This window comes from Pseudophryne corroboree, chromosome 12 (genome assembly GCF_028390025.1).
Source record: "Pseudophryne corroboree isolate aPseCor3 chromosome 12, aPseCor3.hap2, whole genome shotgun sequence".
NCBI lineage: Eukaryota > Metazoa > Chordata > Amphibia > Anura > Myobatrachidae > Pseudophryne > Pseudophryne corroboree.
The window spans coordinates 117,360,604-117,383,500 of NC_086455.1; the positions used below are offsets into that span (position 1 = coordinate 117,360,604).

A 22,897-nucleotide genomic window follows, 5' to 3' on the forward strand; every position below is an offset into this window, starting at 1 on the left:
TCTGCCTCACCCCTCCGCCCATAGCAGTGTTGTCAGCCCCCTTCTCCATGTCTCTGCCTCACCCCTCCGCCCATAGCAGTGTTCTCAACCCCCCTCTCCATGTCTCTGTCTCACCCCTCCGCCCATAGCAGTGTTGTCAGCCCCCCTCTCCATGTCTCTGCCTCACCCCTCCGCCCATAGCAGTGTTGTCAGCCCCCCTCTTCATGTCTCTGCCTCACCCCTCCGCCCATAGCAGTGTTGTCAGCCCCCTTCTCCATGTCTCTGCCTCACCCCTCCGCCCATAGCAGTGTTGTCAGCCCCCTTCTCCATGTCTCTGCCTCACCCCTCCGCCCATAGCAGTGTTGTCAGCCCCCTTCTCCATGTCTCTGCCTCACCCCTCCGCCCATAGCAGTGTTCTCAGCCCCCCTCTTCATGTTTCTGCCTCACCCCTCCGCCCATAGCAGTGTTGTCAGCCCCCCTCTCCATGTCTCTGCCTCACCCCTCCGCCCATAGCAGTGTTGTCAGCCCCCTTCTCCATGTCTCTGCCTCACCCCTCCGCCCATAGCAGTGTTCTCAGCCCCCCTCTTCATGTCTCTGCCTCACCCCTCCGCCCATAGCAGTGTTCTCAACCCCCCTCTCCATGTCTCTGCCTCACCCCTCCGCCCATAGCAGTGTTCTCAGCCCCCCTCTTCATGTCTCTGCCTCACCCCTCCGCCCATAGCAGTGTTCTCAGCCCCCTTCTCCATGTCTCTGCCTCACCCCTCCGCCCATAGCAGTGTTCTCAGCCCCCTTCTCCATGTCTCTGCCTCACCCCTCCGCCCATAGCAGTGTTCTCAGCCCCCCTCTTCATGTCTCTGCCTCACCCCTCCGCCCATAGCAGTGTTGTCAGCCCCCTTCTCCATGTCTCTGCCTCACCCCTCCGCCCATAGCAGTGTTGTCAGCCCCCTTCTCCATGTCTCTGCCTCACCCCTCCGCCCATAGCAGTGTTCTCAGCCCCCTTCTCCATGTCTCTGCCTCACCCCTCCGCCCATAGCAGTGTTCTCAGCCCCCCTCTTCATGTCTCTGCCTCACCCCTCCGCCCATAGCAGTGTTGTCAGCCCCCCTCTCCATGTCTCTGCCTCACCCCTCCGCCCATAGCAGTGTTGTCAGCCCCCTTCTCCATGTCTCTGCCTCACCCCTCTGCCCATAGCAGTGTTCTCAGCCCCCCTCTTCATGTCTCTGCCTCTACCCTCCGCCCATAGCAGTGTTCTCAGCCCCCCTCTCCATGTCTCTGCCTCACCCCTCCGCCCATAGCAGTGTTCTCAGCCCCCCTCTTCATGTCTCTGCCTCACCCCTCCGCCCATAGCAGTGTTCTCAGCCCCCCTCTCCATGTCTCTGCCTCACCCCTCCGCCCATAGCAGTGTTCTCAGCCCCCTTCTCCATGTCTCTGCCTCACCCCTCCGCCCATAGCAGTGTTGTCAGCCCCCCTCTCCATGTCTCTGCCTCACCCCTCTGCCCATAGCAGTGTTGTCAGCCCCCTTCTCCATGTCTCTGCCTCACCCCTCCGCCCATAGCAGTGTTGTCAGTCATCCTCTCCATGTCTCTGCCTCACCCCTCCGCCCATAGCAGTGTTCTCAGCCCCCCTCTTCATGTCTCTGCCTCACCCCTCCGCCCATAGCAGTGTTCTCAGCCCCCCTCTTCATGTCTCTGCCTCACCCCTCCGCCCATAGCAGTGTTGTCAGCCCCCCTCTCCATGTCTCTGCCTCACCCCTCCGCCCATAGCAGTGTTGTCAGCCCCCCTCTCCATGTCTCTGCCTCACCCCTCCGCCCATAGCAGTGTTGTCAGCCCCCTTCTCCATGTCTCTGCCTCACCCCTCCGCCCATAGCAGTGTTGTCAGCCCCCCTCTTCATGTCTCTGCCTCACCCCTCCACCCATAGCAGTGTTGTCAGCCCCCTTCTCCATGTCTCTGCCTCACCCCTCTGCCCATAGCAGTGTTCTCAGCCCCCCTCTCCATGTCTCTGCCTCACCCCTCCGCCCATAGCAGTGTTCTCAGCCCCCCTCTTCATGTCTCTGCCTCCCCTTCCCCCCATTGCAGTATTCTCAGACCCTTTCTTGATGTCTCTGGCTCACCCCTCCCCCTATTGCAGTGTTATCATCCCTCCTCTCCATGTCTCTTCCTCACCCCTCCCCCATATCAGTTTTATCAGCCCTCCCCTTCTCCATGCCTCTGCCTCCCCCCATAGTAATGTTATAATTCCCCCCTTCTCCATGTCTCTGCCTCACCCTTTTGCAGTGTTATCATCCCCCATATCTCTGCCACCCCTGCAGTGTTGTCGGCCCCCTCTCCATGTCTCTGCCTCCCTCCGCATCCAGCTCTTACCTCTTGTGTCCCTCCCATGCTGTCAGTGAGTAGTGGTGCTGAGAGGGCAGGTCCTTCTACTGCTTCTCCCTTCGGGCTCTGTCTGGCAGTTCAAGCTCAGCAGCCTCGGCAGGAAGTGAAAGTAAGCACACTTCCTGTCAAGGCAGAGCACGGAGGTTAGTGGGGATGGTCGCTCCTCATCTGCTTGTTCATGGCTGCAGGTCCTGACCCGTCGCGCATGTGCAGCTTGGATAGCCGACGGGGCAGACAGGAATCCGGGGTTTGGGTTAAGGTTTGCGGGGCAGCAGGAGACTCCAGCGTGAATTGGGAGTCTCCCGAGGGATGCGGGAGGGTAGGCAACTATTGGTTAAGGTAAGCCTGTGGGTGGGGTGGTTAGGGTTAGGTACCGGGGGATGGTTAGATTAAGGCAAGGTTCTTTAGCCCACTTTATATTTAGACTGAACTTGTAATGCTCCTGTGCAGGACTGCACAGCCTGGGCTACACATGCAAGTAATGGCAAGTATGGAACTGGTTGCACTACACTCAGGAGACCCCTCCCATGCAGTAAAAGCCCTGGTTGCCAATAATGGCTTTACTACATGCTTGATGAGACAGACGGTTACATCATCTAGGTGTAGCAGGTTATCTGTCTCTGACTGCAGCTCACTCATTGCTCATTTTTACCTGCTTCTCCCCTGCTCTTTATAAGCTACATGCCTTTCTACCCCCACCACCCTGTGTGAGCTGCTGGCAGGATAACCTTCATATACCTGGCATAGGCAGGGGAACTGATGAAGGAAGAGCAGGCTGAGGAACTCCCGGCTCTGGCTGCTAGCTGCTCCTCAGCTCCACCTCACACAAGCTGCTCACAGTGTGGGTAGGCATCAATGCCTGCAGGGTGCTTGTTCCCTGGTGTGGTAGAAGCTGCAATGGAAGTTATCTGTGTGCCTGGCTGGGAAGTGAGGACTCGGACTTCCATGAGGCTGCTTGCTGCTTCTGATCATCATCTACACGGGTCAGAGGAGCTGGGTTCTCCTCCAATCAGAGCCCAGCACATGCTCCTCTGACCCCTCAGCAGAGTCTCCTGGGTTTTATTACCCAGTAGTGCACTGCAGATTTCTGTGTGCTATGTAGTTGATCACTGCATGCTGAATCGGCAGACGGGCCCCTTAGATCTGGCAGTCCTGCTCATCTCTGGTGTCATTAGTTGTCTTTGAGATGGGGGGGGGGGGGGGGGGGGGGGCGCAATCGTAGTATAATGCTGTAAGTCAGTTTGACTCATTTTATGCCATCAGCTGTGGGCACAGGGAGCCGGAGACAGTGGAGGAGAGGTGCCCCCCTTCAGAGCAGGAGCCCGGCGGCAGCAGACTCCACTGTCTCTGGGAGTTCCGCCTGTCTCACACCCTATTACATTCCCCCCATATGTTATTTATGTGTGGATATTGGTTTATGCTCGTGTATGGGGTGAGCAAACAGCGCCAAAAAATATGCAGTAGACAAGTTTTTCACAGTATGTCAGCTTAAAAGACCCCCAAATATACAGTCTCTATACGCCACTCCCTAATCCATAAAGGGCGTCTGCTACCTCTTAAGTGGGTTCTGCACTAGTACGAGTGCAGGATAAAGATAAAAAGTTGAAAGTGATGGATAAGATCTGAGCGACCAATGGTGGCAGCAAATTAAAAGGACTGCTAGTTTTCTTAAAAGAAGGGGGTTTATTAAGGAACAGAGAGGTTTTATATATAAAAAAGCTTATAAAAACACACAACTGGCCAAACGGGGTTGCAACATCCAAGGTGCTAGATATTAGCACGATGGAACCCTAGGCACATAAAAATGAAAAAACATCAAAATTATTCTAGTAAGAAAACAATTTAAAATTTATACGGGGCACGTAAAAAGTTTGAAAACAAATTGGAAAGCATGGGGTTATTAAAAAATACAATTCAAATGTTAAAATCTAAAAACATGGAATTGATGAGGGATAAATGAAAGTTGGAATGCAATTAAAATAATGGAGATGGATATGAGTAGCTTAACTGAGGATTCAGTAGTATCAGGATTCATCCAACGCGTTTCGTCTGGTCTGACTTCATCAAGGGGTCGTAGTATAATGCTGTAAGTCAGTTTGACTCATTTTCTGCCATCAGCTGTGGGCACAGGGAGCCGGAGACAGTGGAGGAGAGGTGCCCCCCTTCAGAGCAGGAGCCCGGCGGCAGCAGACTCCACTGTCTCTGGGAGTTCCGCCTGTCTCACACCCTATTACTTTCCCCCCATATGTTATTTGTGTGTGAATATTGGTTTATGCTCATTAAATAATATTTTGCTTCAATACCACTAAACATTACACCATATAAATGGTTGAGCGCTGTACCTTTGTTGCTCTTCTTTTTTACGTTAGGGCTACCTCTGTACACAGCAGCACTACCCGGCCCACAAAAGATATTCACGTCAGTGCGCAGGGGTCCCCATTTTCATTTACACATTTTTGGTGCTGACTGAGTAAAATATGGTCCTCCAATTTATTTTTCAGTGTAAGATGCCCCATTTATTGAAAACATTCATACATGTATAAATAAAGTATGAAGATGAACTACAATCTAGTGAATAATGGTAGTGCAGAGGTTAGACAGTTGGTAGCGCAGCTTTATTATAAATAATAATAATAATAATAATACAAATATTATTATTATAAATAATAACACAAATTTGATCATATAGAACTTCAAAGGAATGAACTGTTTTGGTCTTTCTGAGAAACTACCACAAGGTGGCAGTGCAACACCAACATCACCACCAAATTCAGTTTTCTTATAAAGGGTATTAAACTGTGAATTTTAAGTTTTTTACCACCTGTGTATTTATCCTTAAAAAATGGACACAAATCCTTACTTACTATCAGAGTTCTTATTCGACAGATTACTGGAACTAAATCCATTTCTACAACAGTATTTCTTATGGAAGGGTGGAATGTGCCTTTAACTTGATAGCTTTCTATGTCTCAGGCATAATAGGTTTCCACCCACCTCTCAATGTCAGGTCTGCATGGGATTAAAAATGTTCTTTAAAAAGCCATTATTATTATTAACACTTCTGACTCCCATGGGGATGTGGGCGAAGTCTGAATATGATTTTGTGCATGTTGATGTCGTCATTTTGAATGTTTTTTTGCATCACCCAGAAAAATAATAAAACCAGAAACAAATCATAAACATCATCTGAAATATTTTATACTGGATTAATGAGTTGTCAAATGCAGAAGGGGCGAAAAAAAAAGATAAGACATAATATAACAACTCATGAATAGTGTAACAAATATATCTGAAGAGTATTAGGGGGACATTTACTAAGCAGTGATAAGAGTGGAGAAGTGAGCCAGAGAAGAAGTGCCCATGGCAATCAATCAGCACTGAAGTAAAATCTATAATTTACATACTGTAAAATTATACAGAGCTGCTGATTGGTTGATGGGGAAACTTCTCCACTGGCTCACTTCTCTGCTTAGTAAATGTCCCCCTTAGTCATCTACACACACCTGCATATTGGACACCTGGGCAGACAACAAAGGTGGTCATTCCGAGTTGTTCGCTGTGCAGCGATGAGGCTAAAAAACGGCACTTCTGCGCATGCGTACATGGTGCAATGCCCACGCGCGACGTACTATTACAACGAACGATGTAGTTTCACACAGGGTCTAGCAAAGCTTTTCAGTCGCACTGGCTGCCGCAGAGTGATTGACATGAAGTGGGCGTTTCAGGGTGTCAACTGACCGTTTTCAGGGAGTGTTCGAAAAAACGCAGGCGTGCCAGGAAAAACACAGGCGTGGCTGGGCGAACGCAGGGCGTGTTTGTGACGTCAAATCCGGAACTGAATGGGCTGAAGTGTTCGTAAGCGCTGAGTAGGTTTTGAGCTATTCTGAAACTGCACAAAATTATTTTGTAGCTGCTCTGCGATACAATCGTTCGCACTTCTGCTAAGCTAAAATACACTCCCAGTGGGTGGCGGCATAGCGTTTGCACGGCTGCTAAAAACTGCTAGCGAGCGAACAACTCGGAATGACCACCAAAGTTAGCCACATTCTCAGCATTGATTCCAGAATACTGCTAAGAGTGTGAATAGCCGCAGCTACTGAGAATCTTCTAACCTCAAGCTGTAGAAAGCTCAGAATGATCACAAGACAAGTGTCACGCAATCTGCAGTTCACTAACAGCTAATATGAATAATGTCTAGGGGAGAGATGTTTGACTTAAAATATAACTTCATCTGGGTCACTAAAGATAAGCTACAGTATATAGAGAATAGTGTAAGAGTTATAATACAGGTTGAACTTGATGGACAAATTGTCTTTTTTCAACCTCATTAACTATGTTACTATGTATCAAACCTTTTTGGGCAACTTCTCCACTTGTCCCCTTTAGAAATTGTGACACATCTTCCCCTTCCAACACAGGGACCCCCAACTCCACATATTTTGTCATGCTTGAACACCCATTGAAAGATGAGAATTCTATCATATTGACTATTTTATACGGGATCCGGTCTGTAGATCGACACTGTCTAGGTCGACAATGTTTAGGTCGACAGGGTTGGAAGGGTGACAGGATTTCTAGGTCGACATGTGCTAGGTCGACAGGTCAAAGGGTCGACATGAGTTTTTCACATTTTTCTTAAAAACTTTTTCATACTTAACGATTCACGTGGACTACGATTGGAACGGTAATCTGTGCCGAGCGAAGCGAGCCATGCGAGGGGACACGGTGCACTAATTGGGGTTCCCGGTCACTCTACAAAGAACACAACACCAAAAAAACACAAAAAAACCTCATGTCGACCTTGTGACCTGTCGACCTAGCACATGTCGACCTAGAAACCCTGTCGACCTAGTGACTGTTGACCTATAGTGGTCGACCTAGACAGTGTTGATCTAATGATCCACACCCATTTTATATACCTAGTAAGATTTACACTTCAATGAAACTACAGTAAGGAGCAGGTTTATTGGAATATGCAATTTCTTATCCCGATTTAACCTCACCTGAAGCTCATACACACCACTGAGTTACAATAGGACTGGGCACTATTACTGCCCTGAGAAATGTCCTGATTATAATATGCCGCTACACATGGGCAATCGCATCTCACAAAATATAAGAGAGCTTCAAGAGATTATTTATTAGAGGGAGGAGGGCGAGAGCCGCTCTGCCTCTGAGTTATTAGCATGCAAGTTCTGCATTTATGTACAGTCCTTATTTCTAGGTTGTTGTTTTTTTAATATATTTTTTTGATTTTACTTTTCACTTTATCTCATTCTCTTCAAATGTTAAAATTGGGGCTTGATCTTAAGGGGGGTACTCACGGGAGAGATGTGTGCTGAGCGATCTTAACACAGACCGCTCAGCACACATCTCTCACCCCGCTCAGCACAGCGCGATGTGCTGAGCGAGGGGGAAAGCCGACGGGGGGCCGCTCACTTCACACAACGGTGAAGTGAGCAACCCGCTAGATTGAGCCTGCATGCAGCTCAATCTAGCACCGGCGATAGCGATGTGCGGGGCCGCACATCGCTATCGCTGGGGGGCATACACACGGCAGATCCGTGCTTAAAATCTAAGCAATCTAGCAAGATTGCTTAGATTTTAAGCACGGATCTCTCCGTGTGTACCCCCCTACAGAGAGACATATATTGCTGACAATTGACAATCACAACTAATGTTGAAAATAAGATTTTACTTACCGATAAATCTATTTCTCGGAGTCCGTAGTGGATGCTGGGGTTCCTGAAAGGACCATGGGGAATAGCGGCTCCGCAGGAGACAGGGCACAAAAAGTAAAGCTTTTTCCGATCAGGTGGTGTGCACTGGCTCCTCCCCCTATGACCCTCCTCCAGACTCCAGTTAGGTACTGTGCCCGGACGAGCGTACACAATAAGGGAGGATTTTGAATCCCGGGTAAGACTCATACCAGCCACACCAATCACACCGTACAACTTGTGATCTAAACCCAGTTAACAGTATGATAACAGCGGAGCCTCTGAAAGATGGCTTCCTACAACAATAACCCGAATTAGTTAACAATAACTATGTACAATTTAAGCAGATAATCCGCACTTGGGATGGGCGCCCAGCATCCACTACGGACTCCGAGAAATAGATTTATCGGTAAGTAAAATCTTATTTTCTCTATCGTCCTAGTGGATGCTGGGGTTCCTGAAAGGACCATGGGGATTATACCAAAGCTCCCAAACGGGCGGGAGAGTGCGGATGACTCTGCAGCACCGAATGAGAGAACTCCAGGTCCTCCTTAGCCAGAGTATCAAATTTGTAAAATTTTACAAACGTGTTCTCCCCTGACCACGTAGCTGCTCGGCAAAGTTGTAATGCCGAGACCCCTCGGGCAGCCGCCCAAGATGAGCCCACCTTCCTTGTGGAGTGGGCCTTTACAGATTTAGGCTGTGGCAGGCCTGCCACAGAATGTGCCAGTTGGATTGTGCTACAGATCCAACGAGCAATCGTCTGCTTAGACGCAGGAGCACCCATCTTGTTGGGTGCATACAATATAAACAACGAGTCAGATTTTCTGACTCCAGCTGTTCTTGCAATATATATTTTTAATGCTCTGACAACGTCCAGTAACTTGGAGTCCTCCAAGTCACTTGTAGCCGCAGGCACTACAATAGGCTGGTTCAGATGAAATGCTGACACCACCTTAGGGAGAAAATGCGGACGAGTCCGCAGTTCTGCCCTGTCCGAATGGAAAATCAGATATGGGCTTTTGTAAGATAAAGCTGCCAATTCTGACACTCTCCTGGCAGAAGCCAGGGCTAGAAGCATGGTCACTTTCCAAGTGAGATATTTCAAATCCACCTTATTTAGTGGTTCAAACCAATGAGATTTTAGAAAATCCAAAACTACATTGAGATCCCACGGTGCCACTGGAGGCACCACAGGGGGCTGTATATGCAGCACTCCCTTAAAAAAGGTCTGGACTTCAGGGACTGAAGCCAATTCTTTTTGAAAGAAAATCGACAGGGCCGAAATTTGAACCTTAATAGATCCCAATTTGAGACCCATAGACAATCCTGATTGCAGGAAATGTAGGAATCGACCCAGTTGAAATTCCTCCGTCGGAGCACTCCGATCTTCGCACCACGCAACATATTTTCGCCAAATTCGGTGATAATGTTGCACGGTTACTTCTTTCCTTGCTTTAATCAAAGTAGGAATGACTTCTTCCGGCATGCCTTTTTCCATTAGGATCCGGCGTTCAACCGCCATGCCGTCAAACGCAGCCGCGGTAAGTCTTGAAACAGACAGGGACCCTGCTGAAGCAAGTCCCTCCTTAGAGGTAGAGGCCACGGATCTTCCGTGATCATCTCTTGAAGTTCCGGGTACCAAGTCCTTCTTGGCCAATCCGGAACCACTAGTATCGTTCTTACGCCTCTTTGCCGTATAATTCTCAATACTTTTGGTATGAGAGGCAGAGGAGGAAACGCATACACCGACTGGTACACCCAAGGCGTTACCAGCGCGTCCACAGCTATTGCCTGCGGATCTCTTGACCTGGCGCAATACCTGTCCAGTTTTTTGTTGAGGCGAGACGCCATCATGTCCACCATTGGTCTTTCCCAACGGGTTACCAGCATGTGGAAGACTTCTGGATGAAGTCCCCACTCTCCCGGGTGAAGATCGTGTCTGCTGAGGAAATCTGCTTCCCAGTTGTCCACTCCCGGGATGAACACTGCTGACAGTGCTATCACATGATTCTCTGCCCAGCGAAGAATCCTTGCAGCTTCTGCCATTGCACTCCTGCTTCTTGTGCCGCCCTGTCTGTTCACATGGGCGACTGCCGTGATGTTGTCCGACTGGATCAACACCGGTTTTCCCTGAAGCAGAGGTTCTGCCTGGCTTAGAGCATTGTATATTGCTCTTAGTTCCAGAATGTTTATGTGAAGAGACGTTTCCAGGCTTGTCCATACTCCCTGGAAGTTTCTTCCTTGTGTGACTGCTCCCCAGCCTCTCAGGCTGGCGTCCGTGGTCACCAGGATCCAATCCTGTATGCCGAATCTGCGGCCCTCCAATAGATGAGGACTCTGCAACCACCACAGAAGAGACACCCTTGTCCTTGGAGACAGGGTTATCCGTAGGTGCATCTGAAGATGCGACCCTGACCATTTGTCCAACAGATCCCTTTGGAAAATTCTTGCGTGGAATCTGCCGAATGGAATTGCTTCGTAAGAAGCCACCATTTTTCCCAGGACTCTTGTGCATTGATGTACAGACACCTTTCCTGGTTTTAGGAGGTTCCTGACAAGCTCGGATAACTCCTTGGCTTTTTCCTCCGGGAGAAAAACCTTTTTCTGAACCGTGTCCAGAATCATCCCTAGGAACAGCAGACGAGTTGTCGGCATTAACTGGGATTTTGGAATATTCAGAATCCACCCGTGCTGTTTTAGCATTTCTTGAGACAGTGCTAATCCCATCTCTAGCTGTTCTCTGGACCTCGCCCTTATTAGGAGATCGTCCAAGTATGGGATAATTAATACGCCTTTTCTTCGAAGAAGAATCATCATCTCGGCCATTACCTTTGTAAAGATCCGAGGTGCCGTGGACAATCCGAACGGCAGCGTCTGAAACTGATAGTGACAGTTTTGTACAACGAACCTGAGGTACCCCTGGTGTGAGGGGTAAATTGGAACGTGGAGATACGCATCCTTGATGTCCAAGGATACCATAAAGTCCCCCTCTTCCAGGTTCGCTATCACTGCTCTGAGTGACTCCATTTTGAACTTGAACTTCTTTATGTACAGGTTCAAGGACTTCAGATTTAGAATAGGCCTTACCGAGCCATCCGGCTTCGGTACCACAAAAAGAGTGGAATAATACCCCTTCCCTTGTTGTAGAAGAGGTACCTTGACTATCACCTGCTGAGAGTACAGCTTGTGAATGGCTTCCAAAACCGTCTCCCTTTCGGAGGGGGACGTTGGTAAAGCAGACTTCAGGAAACGGCGAGGTGGATCCGTCTCTAATTCCAACCTGTACCCTTGAGATATTATCTGCAGGATCCAGGGATCTACCTGCGAGTGAGCCCACTGCGCGCTGTAATTTTTGAGACGACCGCCCACCGTCCCCGAGTCCGCTTGAGAAGCCCCAGCGTCATGCTGAGGCTTTTGTAGAAGCCGGGGAGGGCTTCTGTTCCTGGGAAGGAGCTGCGTGTTGCTGTCTCTTCCCTCGACCTTTGCCTCGTGGCAGATATGAATAGCCCTTTGCTCTCTTATTTTTAAAGGAACGAAAGGGCTGCGGTTGAAAAGTCGGTGCCTTTTTCTGTTGGGGAGTGACTTGAGGTAGAAAGGTGGATTTCCCGGCTGTAGCCGTGGCCACCAAATCTGATAGACCGACTCCAAATAACTCCTCCCCTTTATACGGCAAAACTTCCATATGCCGTTTTGAATCCGCATCGCCTGTCCACTGTCGCGTCCATAAAGCTCTTCTGGCCGAAATGGACATAGCACTTACCCGTGATGCCAGTGTGCAGATATCCCTCTGTGCATCACGCATATAAAGAAATGCATCCTTTATTTGTTCTAACGACAGTAAAATATTGTCCCTGTCCAGGGTATCAATATTTTCAATCAGGGACTCTGACCAAACTACCCCAGCACTGCCCATCCAGGCAGTCGCTACAGCTGGTCGTAGTATAACACCTGCATGTGTGTATATACTTTTTTGGATATTTTCCATCCTCCTATCTGATGGATCTTTAAGTGCGGCCGTCTCAGGAGAGGGTAACGCCACTTGTTTAGATAAGCGTGTTAGCGCCTTGTCCACCCTAGGAGGTGTTTCCCAGCGCTCCCTAACCTCTGGCGGGAAAGGGTATAATGCCAATAATTTCTTTGAAATTATCAGCTTTTTATCAGGGGCAACCCACGCTTCATTACACACGTCATTTAATTCTTCTGATTCAGGAAAAACTATAGGTAGTTTTTTCATACCCCACATAATACCCTGTTTAGTGGTACCTGTAGTATCAGCTAAATGTAACGCCTCCTTCATTGCCAAAATCATATAACGTGTGGCCCTACTGGAAAATACGGTTGATTCGTCACCGTCACCACTGGAGTCATCGCCTGTGTCTGGGTCTGTGTCGACCGACTGAGGCAAAGGGCGTTTCACAGCCCCTGACGGTGTTTGAGTCGCCTGGACAGGCACTAATTGATTGTCCGGCCGCCTCATGTCGTCAAACGACTGCTTTAGCGTGTTGACACTATCCCGTAGTTCCATAAATAAAGGCATCCATTCCGGTGTCGACTCCCTAGGGGGTGACATCCTCATATTTGGCAATTGCTCCGCCTCCACACCAATATCGTCCTCATACATGTCGACACACACGTACCGACACACAGCAGACACACAGGGAATGCTCCTAACGAAGACAGGACCCACTAGCCCTTTGGGGAGACAGAGGGAGAGTTTGCCAGCACACACCAAAAGCGCTATATATATATCAGGGATAGCCTTATAATAAGTGCTCCCTTATAGCTGCTTTGTTATATCAAAATATCGCCATAAATGTGCCCCCCCCTCTCTGTTTTACCCTGTTTCTGTAGTGCAGTGCAGGGGAGAGACTTGGGAGCCGTCCTGACCAGCGGAGCTGTGAGAGGAAATGGCGCCGTGTGCTGAGGAGATAGGCCCCGCCCCTTTTCTGGCGGGCTCGTCTCCCGCTATTTAGAAAAATTAGGCAGGGGTTAAATATCTCCATATAGCCTCTAGGGCTATATGTGAGGTATTTTTAGCCTTTATAGGTAATCATTTTGCCTCCCAGGGCGCCCCCCTCCCAGCGCCCTGCACCCTCAGTGACTGCCGTGTGAAGTGTGCTGAGAGGAAAATGGCGCACAGCTGCAGTGCTGTGCGCTACCTTTTGAAGACTGCAGGAGTCTTCAGCCGCCGATTCTGGACCTCTTCTGACTTCAGCATCTGCAAGGGGGCCGGCGGCGTGGCTCCGGTGACCATCCAGGCTGTACCTGTGATCGTCCCTCTGGAGCTTGATGTCCAGTAGCCAAGAAGCCAATCCATCCTGCACGCAGGTGAGTTGACTCCTTCTCCCCTCAGTCCCTCGCTGCAGTGATCCTGTTGCCAGCAGGAATCACTGTAAAATAAAAAACCTAGCTAAACTTTTTCTAAGCAGCTCTTTAGGAGAGCCACCTAGATTGCACCCTTCTCGGCCGGGCACAAAAATCTAACTGGAGTCTGGAGGAGGGTCATAGGGGGAGGAGCCAGTGCACACCACCTGATCGGAAAAAGCTTTACTTTTTGTGCCCTGTCTCCTGCGGAGCCGCTATTCCCCATGGTCCTTTCAGGAACCCCAGCATCCACTAGGACGATAGAGAAATATTGATTAACATTACTATAGGAACCTCAGTACGCTCTTTGCGCCTTGCATTCTCAAGTTCCTATAGTATACTCGCACTCCCCAACAAGACGACTTATGGTGTGTGTACACACGGTGAGATATTTTCTTTCGATTTAGATTATATAGTCAAAATCGCAACAGTCAGTGCAGATCGCAAGGTGAAAGTCACCTTGCGATCCCGATTCGATCCCGATGCGCGGGCAAGTCAATCCTTGCTAGAACGGTGTACTATCTAGTTCATCTCACATGTCAATGACATCTCACATAAGCCAAAATCTCACATAAGCCAAAATCGTAAGCACACATAGTCCATATCTCAGGAAAAGTTCATCAAAATCGGTGGTGCTGGGATACAGGGAGTTCAAGGGAAATCGCAAGTGAAAATCGGGCATAGCAAGGATCTCACCGCGTGTACACACCTTAACAGGATGTCAGTACTTATGACCCCTGACATTTAAGAGTCAGTCGTAGTCAGGTGACCTAACGCTTTGTTGTGCGGAAGCTGGCAGGAGGCCCTCGTGTTATTAGCATATGTGGCTTGCAACAGTCACTGGTCATCTCTGGGACTAGAAAAGCCCAGTAAGTTACACTCATACGGACTGCACAAAAGGCTTGCCAGAAACGTTTTTGACTGATCTCATAGGATAACAAGCATTTAACACAATACAGCACAAAGAAGTGCACAGAGGTGACGGCCGCTAAATACCCGGATTATAAATCTAGTAGCTATGTACATAACAGTACAGCGGTGATACTATTTCCACAGTACTGCAAGAGTTCAGGGCCACTCACGCAATACTAATGACTCATTCTGTTATGCGGCCCTCCTGTCCTATGGATTGTAATGAGTTTTCCTATGGGGAGACTAAAATACTGCACTGTTGGGATAGTGGGTTCAGGGTAACTTAAACACCCACCTATTAACTCCTTTATTCACCTGCTTCCATTCTCTATCACATGGATCAAGCAAACAGCATTGAGGTATAAGAGCTTACAGTCTGCTGTTTGCATGCTGTGTACTTCAAGGACAAAGAGCAGAAATGTGCTTGTTTCACGACTGTTCGAGAGTAATAAACTCGCCAATTTCTGCATTCTAATGTTCCACAGGGTGCAATGTCTGGAGCTTAGACCGCTATAGACCTGAATGGACAATGCATATTCTCCCCCTCCATGCTCAGACTGTTATATTAGACACAGGGGGCACAGGCCGCAGCAACAACTGACAGCTAGGGTTGGAGCGTTTTGGAGTTATACAGTCAGAGGTTAAGAAGAAAGGAGAATGTTTGGGGATTTAATCATTATAAAGTAAAAAACAACATTATATTAAGCGGGGCCATTCATAAATACAGAGAAAAAAGAAAGTGGAGATTATAGACAAAAATAAAACAAAAAATAAAGTGGCACTATATAGAACACCATCGCTTTAAAGACCATTTAATCCCACCTGCACAGACTTTTCCTCCAAGATCTTGCAGAAATGTGACAGCAGCAGAGCCGATTATATATAAACTATATTTATTAGCACATTGGTTTCTTCTTAAATAAACATATTTCACATTCCTATGACCCGCACTTGTTAATCTCTCATCCTATTAGCTGGATTAGCACTGTCCAAACTACCAGCTGCATCTAGGTGGCATTACACAGAAATGAGATTTGCAGAACATGAATTCCTGCAGTCTCCGTTCCCTGGCACTCAGGCAAATTGTAAATACATTTACTTTTTAATGAGCAGCAGAAGCCACCCCGAATGTACAGCAGATGCTCTCATTACGCCTTATTTTTGATCAGCCCTTCTTTAGCTCTTTCAGTTACATTTCACAAAAAAAAGCTGTTTGGCGCAGCTTGTAGAGACGTTTCCGTCTGCAGGATACGGCCCAGGTGGGCACTTTACTTACAGCTCATCCAGACAGTCCGGCGGCTGCTTCAATCTATTCCCAGCAACGAGGTAGCTGTAGATTTCAGAGTTCTCAATACCAGCGTAAGGGGTTTGTCCCAGGGTCACAATCTCCCAGAGTGTGACACCAAAGGCCCACTAGGAAACAATTCAAAAAAGAAACCGTTACCAAGACAAGTAATAATGATTGTTTTGTTCTACATTTGGTACATAAAAGAATTTACATTTACTATGGCTCCTACTAATTAAGATACACAAACAAGAACATAACAATTGTAAAATGGATCGCATAAATATATATTACACAATATCCATAGTTTTTTTTGGAATACTACAAAATGACATTTGGGGCGGGATGTACTGCTGCCCGAGTTTGGCGGCCATGCGGGATGCCGGCTGAACTCTGACTTTTTTTTTTAAAGGGGCAATCACAAGGCAAAAACCATGCCATGTAAGTGATTGCCCTTTAAAAAAATGTCCGAGTGCGGCCGGCATCCCACACAGCATTACATCCTGCCCTTGTAGTCCAATGAAGGGCCACCAAAGAGTAAGTTGATGCAGCAGGGAAACAATTTTTGTACCATACACACAGGCAGAGGCGTCACTTACTATAACAGTGATGGCTAACCTTGACACTCCAGCTGTTGTTGAACTACACATCCCAGCATGCCCTGCATCAGTTTTCGTATGGCCAAATAGCAAAACTGTAGCAGGGCATGCTGGGATGTGCAGTTCAACAACAGCTGGAGTGTCAAGGTTAGCCATCACTGTACTATAAGTACACCCGATGCGGCGCAATGGAAAAGGGGGTGGGGCTTCACCCCTGTTTTTCTCATCACTCTGGCGGTTCAGGCTGCCCCCCGGGAAGAGGGGGGGGGGGGGGGTGTCGTGGCTGCAGTGCCAGCTCCTATACAGTGTCAGGAGCAGAGTGCTGCACATACTGTAACACCGTCACTGCGCAGGATCTGGCATTTTGGTGTTGCCCCTCGGCCGGTGACACCCGTGTGGGGGTCGCACCCCCCCTTGTGACGCCACTGCACACGGGAATCTTGTTTGCTCATTAATAAATCCTACACCCATACCAAGTTACCATACTACATTCCAGAATGAAGCACCCACCACATCACTGTACACTGTATAAACATTGTCTGCCAGGCTCTCCAGCGCCAACCACTTCACAGGAAGCTTAGACGCACATCCTTGTCGGTAATAGTCCCCACTGTAGATTTTCTTGGAGAGGCCAAAATCTGCAACACACACTGTCATATCCTCATGTAACCTAGGACAAGTGTGACAGAAAATCAGCTGTTACATATCTATTATACAAGCAAGTCATCACATGCATACAACAGGAGCGGAATGGCCAGGTTTCTGCATGTTGTAGTGTATAGATTGCCTGTAAAAACATGGGTTAAGTGCTAAGAGGACACAAATTCCCATTCCCATATATATATTGTGGTAGCATGAAGCTAGGTGGTGATGGTGAGCCACAGGTTTTGTGTGGTGCAGGAGGGATTCGTCCACACAGGTTAGAGGATACCTAGAGGCTGCCCTTTTGAGACAGAGCCCAGGTGGGGCTGGAGCTGACACATAGACCAACTGGGATTGGAAAGCCAGTCAGAGCTCATTGTGTGATGAAGCCATAGGGGGTAATTCTGAGTTGATCGCAGCAGGATTTTTGTTAGCAGTTGGGTAAAACCATGTGCACTGCAGGGGAGGCAGATATAGCATGTGAAGAGAGTTATATTTGGGTGTGGTGTGTCCAATCTGCAATCTAAATTGAAGTGTAAAAATAAAGCAGCCAGTATTTACCCTGCACAGAAACAAAATAACCCACCCAAATCTAACTCTCTCTGCACATGTTATATCTGCCTCCCCTGCACTGCACATGGTTTTGCCCAACTGCTAACAAAAATCCTGCTGTGATCAACTCAGAATTACCCCCCATAGAGGACCAGGCCAGCCCAGACCTGCATGTGGCAGGGTGAGCTACCAAACTCTGGGATTGAGCTACATGTTACTGGGAAGAAGCCAGGCCAGCAAGCCAAAGCGTGAGTAGGCCAGGAGGTGCCTTACCCAAACACTGAGTTACTTGTGAGGAAGCAGTCCAGACTGTGAGCCTGTATACGTGAGTAGCGGATCCTATGATATACCTGTGACAGACAGAACTGGAAAGACTTTTAGACACTGTTTGCAGACTAGCTGCCCAAGGATAGCCGGGGGCACAGAAGTGAGTCAGGGCCCTGAATGGGGGGCTAGGCATTTGTTGTTTTCTCCTCATTTGTATAGAATGCTGCCAGTAAATCTTTATTATTTCATTGATTCACCGGAAAAGCTGTCTTTGGATCCTGATTTAGCACTGCATCAATACAGCCCTCTACCGAGCTATTTGCCCCATACCATCACAAGACGTATAGGTTAGCCTGCACTAAAGAGGCAGATTTCTATACATAATTGCATTAAAGGAACAGTAACATAATTATATGTTAACATTTGCAATATGCTACCAAAAGTTTGAATAAAGTCACAAAACAGAGCGTGCATACGACGCATAGATTATACCATGAGATGTTATAAAAGGTTTATTTTACTCATGTTATGTAATGTAGCGCCCATTATGAAGTATTGGGGGGTGTTAATGGCTGGATCACACTTACAGAGGTGTCCTGCGTAAAGTAGATACATTTTTTTTTTCTCATAGTAAAACCTATTTCTGTACTTATTACTTATTAGCATGCATCAGTGTGAGTGGAATGTGTTTATACTGTAGTGCTGCCTAGTTCTCTGCTAAAATAACATAATATTCATATAGAAAATAACATCTCCGCCACTTTTTCATACTTGTACAGAGCCTCACCGCTACTACTGCCAAAATATTATTTTAATACGCTTGAACACTTACTAAGTGTCTTTCTGTAGTGTCCATTCCCTGAGTGGTTAGTGACCGATACCTTAAGACAGACCACAGACTGGGGGGCATCGCTCTGCCACATCTAACTCTACTAGCACCAGAGCCGGATTAAGGGGGGGTCCCGGGGATACGTACCAGGGGAACAAATAAGACCGTTATTTCACCATTCAATCTATGGTGGAGAACCATAGATCTGCTGTCTGGCCTAGCAGTGCATTATAAACTGCATGGTTAAGGACATACTATTGGTCTGCTAGTAGGACTGATGACCTTAACATTAAAACATGATACAGTAGAGGAAGGAGGCTATTGCTATAATTTATTTTTTTATAGAGCAACATTTTATTAACTTAGTTTGTTCTCTTTAGTTAAACTAAGGGAACTCTTAATATCTACAGTAATCAGTACAAGGGATAATTATCTCCCTTTTGGGGCAATTGAAGGATTTACAAATCAGGAAGGAGCCTAAAAATATCAATTTTCTATGTACGGGTTCAATATGTACCAGGGTGGTACAATATATAAGGTAATAAGACCTCTCATTGCATACATATACTAAACTTGTACATATACGTATAATCAACAGTATGGCCTTAAGTACAGACTTTTCCACCTAGTCTCCATACTTGTCTAAGCATTTGTTCCAATGGTACAGCAAGACATCTATCTCGGCACATACTTTAGCAGGCAAAACTAAATCCCCAATAAATTAAGTATGCATTTTTTCTAGAATTCGGTGGTGTTTCGTGCAGAGGCGTCACCGGGTGTGGTGACACCCGATGCGTGCCCCTGATCTCCTGCCGCGGAAAAAGGGGGCGTGGCTTCGCGGGGATCCCAGAATAGTCACTCTGGGGGCGTGCCCAGCATCTCCGGAAATGCTGGGCTTCCCCCAGAGCCAGTCTCCGTCCGCTGTCGGCTCTTCTTCTGTGACAGGAGCCGGGTGCTGTAGGAGACTTTCTCACTGCAGCACCTGGTTCCTGTCAGTGTGGAGGAGCTGACATTTGGTGTCACCCTCCTCCAGGCGTCACACCCGGGTGCGGGCCGCACCAGCCTTGTGACGCCACTGGTTTCGTGGATCCTATGTGTTTTCATGCTAAAACGGGTAAATTTTCACTTTGAAAAAAAAAAAGGCTTTAATTGGATAGACTGATAAAAGTCTGTTTTTTTCCGTGAGAAAAATGACCGCGGCTAATAGGATATGCCCCCTAAATTGCTTAATAAATGACAAGAGTTATGGTTTCTGTACAGACCAGCACCTCTTTATCTTTCTCACTACAGTACAGATGGGACAATAAATATGTGCCAATTTCCTATTTTTTCTAAACAGGTTACCAATGAAATATGAAAATTCTATATTATGATATTTGGAACATGGAATTATAATCTTTGAAACATAAAATGGATATTACATTTCTGTTCAGAAATTTGTACACTGATAGCAATTTTAAACCCTGAAGAAGTGTGACAATATCAGATGAAACGCGTAAAACCTACATATTCTTTTATTTATAAGCTAACAAAAAGTCTTTACAAGGGTTACACATGAAAAAAATAATGCCGTTACGATGGGGGTGTTCTCATGTCTCATATTTTGTGGTTATGCCCTTTCTGGTGTAACACATTTCATCCCTGCAAACCCACAACTGTAGCATCTTCCCTCAGCACTGTACTCACCTGTCCTGTGAAGGGGACAAAATGAGATGAGACCTTTGCTCACCTTTCATTTACGAGAATAAGCTCAGCAGTATAGTGACCGTCTGGCAGAAAAATAAGAGTGGCGTCAATTTAGTCTGGATTGGTGTCACACCTTATGACCTCACTGTCTTAGTAAGGTTCAGTACAATGCTTGACAGTACAGATGCAGGTGGACCGAAGACACCAAGACAGATATACTGCAGCAGTATTTGTACAGTCTTCCTGTGTTTTCCCATACTGTATCTCTCTTGCTTCATGTGGGCCATAACCTACCATCTGCTGGTTTACTATCGAGAATATGTGAGATTGGGTTCACCTGTTTTACTATGACGCTCAAAAGTAAACAGTCAGTGATTTGCTCAGATTAAGGTGGTGTCTTTTTTTATGATTTCATAAATAGACTTGATGTTGCTAAACAATGTGTCAGGTCTCTGGGTTTGTCTGTCCCCGGCGGGGTGCTAGTGGGTCAGTGTTGGTGCAATGTACAAAGCGGGGAGGCAATATGAAAGTCCGGCGCATAAGCGCTGACGTTTATTATACAGGAATCACAGAGTAAATGGCATAGCAGTGAATGACAAACTGAATCCAGGCAATAAAGTAACTGTGATTGGTAATTGAATCCAAAACTGAAAAGTCTCTTGCAACAGAAATATAAAGTGACTTGATGCTGAATGTGAATGAAATAAACAGAACTCCGGTAAAACTTGAAAAACACACAGTCTCTGTATAACAAAGTCTTTATGGCCACACTAGGCCCAAGCAGGAGACAGTCTCTATGCAATGAGATGGTATACTTGCAGAGATGCACAGATGGTATGCAATTAGCAGTGCACAGGTAATAATGAATGCAACACCTGAAGAGAGTCTCTTACGGCTTGATGAGCTGGTAACCGGCTGTGGATGAAGTCTGAAGAAAACAGGAGAGCTGTAGTGAGATGAGATGACAAGAGGTAACCACGGGGAATCGCTGGAAACAGGAACACAGGAGTCCGGAGAACAAGGCACACTGAATGTGACTCGTTGTCTGAGGCAATGTGAGTGAGCCACGGACTGGGAGTTATACCCGTGGCCCTGCAGTGATTGGTCACTGAACTCTGGGTGGAGACACAGTGCTGGATTGCACACCCGGATCAGCTGAGTGCAGGAGTCATGGCAACGACCTCACAGGCAGGACGCCGGCACACAGCAGAATGTACATAGGATCAGACTCAGAGGTACTCAGCAAGGCGGAAGATGACGCTTGCGGTCCATACACACATGCAGCCGCAACTGGGGCCATGACCTCCGGAGGCCCGCACACCAGCGTGCTGGTAGGTGAGACGTAGCAGGGCGCCGATTCCTGACAGTACCCCCTCCTTTATGGGTGGGCACCGAACACCCACGAGGCTTGGCAGGGAAGAGTCTGTGGAAGGCTTGGACCAACCGTGGAGCATGGACATCCGTGGCGTTAACCCAACTTCTCTCTTCAGGACCATATCCAGACCAGTCAATCAGGTATTGCAAATGACCATAACGATGTCGACAGTCTAAGATCTTTTCCACCTCGTATTCCACGCCCCGATGAGTTTGTACTTTTGGAGCTGCTGGAAGCGTTCTCTGGAAACGATTGAGAATTTGTGGTCTGAGGAGAGAAATATGGAATGAGTTGGGAACTTTCAAAAAAGCAGGCAGTTTTAACTTATAAGCCACTGGGTTAATAACACTTTCCACCGGGAATGGCCCAATAAACCGAGGAGCAAATTTCATTGATGGAACTCTGAGACGGAGATTTCGGGTAGATAACCAGACTTTGTCGCCCGGTTTTAAACTAGGAACTGCTCGTCTCTTTCGATCAGCAAACATTTTATATCGTTGAGAAACTTTTTTAAGAGATACATGAATCTTCTTCCAAATTTGAGCGAACCGCTGAAGAGCAGAAGCAGCCGCAGGTACGTCTATGACGGGTAACTCTTGGAAATCAGGTACTCTAGGATGCTGTCCATAAACTGCGAAAAAAGGAGTTGTATCTGTAGAAGTATGATAACGTAAATTATGAGCAAACTCTGCCCAGGGCAATAATTCTACCCAGTCATCCTGTGAAGAGGAGATATACAGTCTCAAATAGGTCTCAAGCTCTTGATTCACCCTCTCTGTCTGCCCATTTGTTTGAGGGTGATAGGCCGTAGAGAATTTTAGTTTTACTTGTAGCGCAGAACACAGAGCCCTCCAGAACTTGGCCACAAATTGAACACCTCGGTCAGATATAATTTCTGTTGGAAGACCATGTAACCTAAATATTTCGTGACAAAACAACTGTGCCAATTTTGGAGCAGAGGGTAACCCCATGAGTGGAATGAAGTGCGCCATTTTTGAAAATCTATCGACTACTACCCAGATGGTGTCATACCCTTTAGATGGAGGGAGATCTGAAATAAAATCCATTGATAGGTGAGACCAAGGGCGCTTGGGAATGGAATTGGATAACAATTGGCCTGCGGGAGCTTGACGAGAAACTTTATGCTGAGCACATTTGGGACATGAAGCTATAAATTCTTGGATATCTATTTTCATTTGAGGCCACCAATACGTTTGGGACAGGAACTTGAAAGTCTTGAGAACCCCAGGGTGACCATTAAATTTGGACGTATGAGCCCAGGACAGGAGATTTGAACGAAGCTCTGGAGAGACAA

The 22,897-nt window shown here is 47.2% G+C and overlaps 1 protein-coding gene across 1 annotated transcript in view; it reads right to left on the minus strand.

Annotated features, from left to right (window-relative positions):
• Nucleotides 1-22,897, minus strand: part of TYRO3 (TYRO3 protein tyrosine kinase) — a 455,756-nt gene that overhangs the window by 10,962 nt on the left and 421,897 nt on the right. The window contains exons 17-18 of the mRNA XM_063947918.1: nt 16,742-16,901; nt 15,624-15,760 (exon numbers count right to left, since the gene is read on the minus strand). Of these exons, the coding sequence (XP_063803988.1) occupies nt 15,624-15,760; nt 16,742-16,901 (297 nt within the window). The remainder of the gene's footprint in view (nt 1-15,623; nt 15,761-16,741; nt 16,902-22,897) is intronic.